Source organism: Sinocyclocheilus grahami, unplaced genomic scaffold (genome assembly GCF_001515645.1).
Source record: "Sinocyclocheilus grahami isolate Dianchi unplaced genomic scaffold, SAMN03320097.WGS_v1.1 scaffold10491.1, whole genome shotgun sequence".
Lineage (NCBI taxonomy): Eukaryota > Metazoa > Chordata > Actinopteri > Cypriniformes > Cyprinidae > Sinocyclocheilus > Sinocyclocheilus grahami.
The window spans coordinates 1-798 of NW_015513265.1; the positions used below are offsets into that span (position 1 = coordinate 1).

A 798-nucleotide genomic window follows, 5' to 3' on the forward strand; every position below is an offset into this window, starting at 1 on the left:
GGTCTCGCTGCCGCTTTCTGTGCTGCCTGACTGACTGCAGCTCTTGGAGCCGTTGTCAGGTTTGCTATCGTGCTGTTGGTGCTCTGGGAGCAAGAGCAAAGCGTTACGCAGACAGATCGCTGCAAACTCCATACTGGCCACTGGGATTGCTGCTGACTGGCCCTCACTGCACACAAACACAAATGGGTAAATCCATTTTAGCATGCCAAGTGCATCAGAAAGACTTTTTACTATGGATTTTTAATAAGGTTGAAACCTAAAAGGCATGATACGGCTCTGTAAGAAATCACTTAATGACTTTAAATGCTGCTTCTGTGAAGAAAAGCAACAGGATGACACCTTCTGGAGACACTGTGACATTACAATATTTTCAGCAATTTGAAGTGTAGTCACACTGCTCCAACCAGGCAGACAACACCATTATTAACTAGTAAATGTCAAGGCCCATTAGGTTGAATCACTCTTCCTCACCTGTAGATGGTGTTCTGTGCGGACTGTGATGCTAAAACAATCTTGCGATGGTAGCCTTGCCCAACAACAGCCTGCACAATCCCCTTTTTACTGGGTAAACCTTTTGTTTCCTGCTCCGAGCTCTGAAGGAAGCAAAAAAGGTCATAAATACATGCATCACCATCTGAAATAGTTATACTGTAAATTGTTTTGGTGTGGAAAAACGATTTGCTAATATTTTATACTGTTGTCATTTAGGCATTTTATGGGAACAGGTCTTCAAGGTCATTCAAACATTTGGGGTCAGTAAGATTCTAATGTTTTTGAAAGAACATTACAAAGAAATAA

General features: G+C 42.0%; 1 protein-coding gene across 1 annotated transcript in view; it reads right to left on the minus strand.

The window, feature by feature from the left end:
- Window positions 1–35: 35 nt before the first annotated feature.
- LOC107578489 (CCR4-NOT transcription complex subunit 10-like) overlaps window positions 36–798 on the minus strand; it is a gene marked incomplete at its 3' end in the record, with an annotated part of 5,259 nt that continues 4,496 nt past the window's right edge. Inside the window, exons 5-6 of the mRNA XM_016264441.1 lie at window positions 472–593; window positions 36–166 (exon numbers count right to left, since the gene is read on the minus strand). Of these exons, the coding sequence (XP_016119927.1) occupies window positions 36–166; window positions 472–593 (253 nt within the window). The remainder of the gene's footprint in view (window positions 167–471; window positions 594–798) is intronic.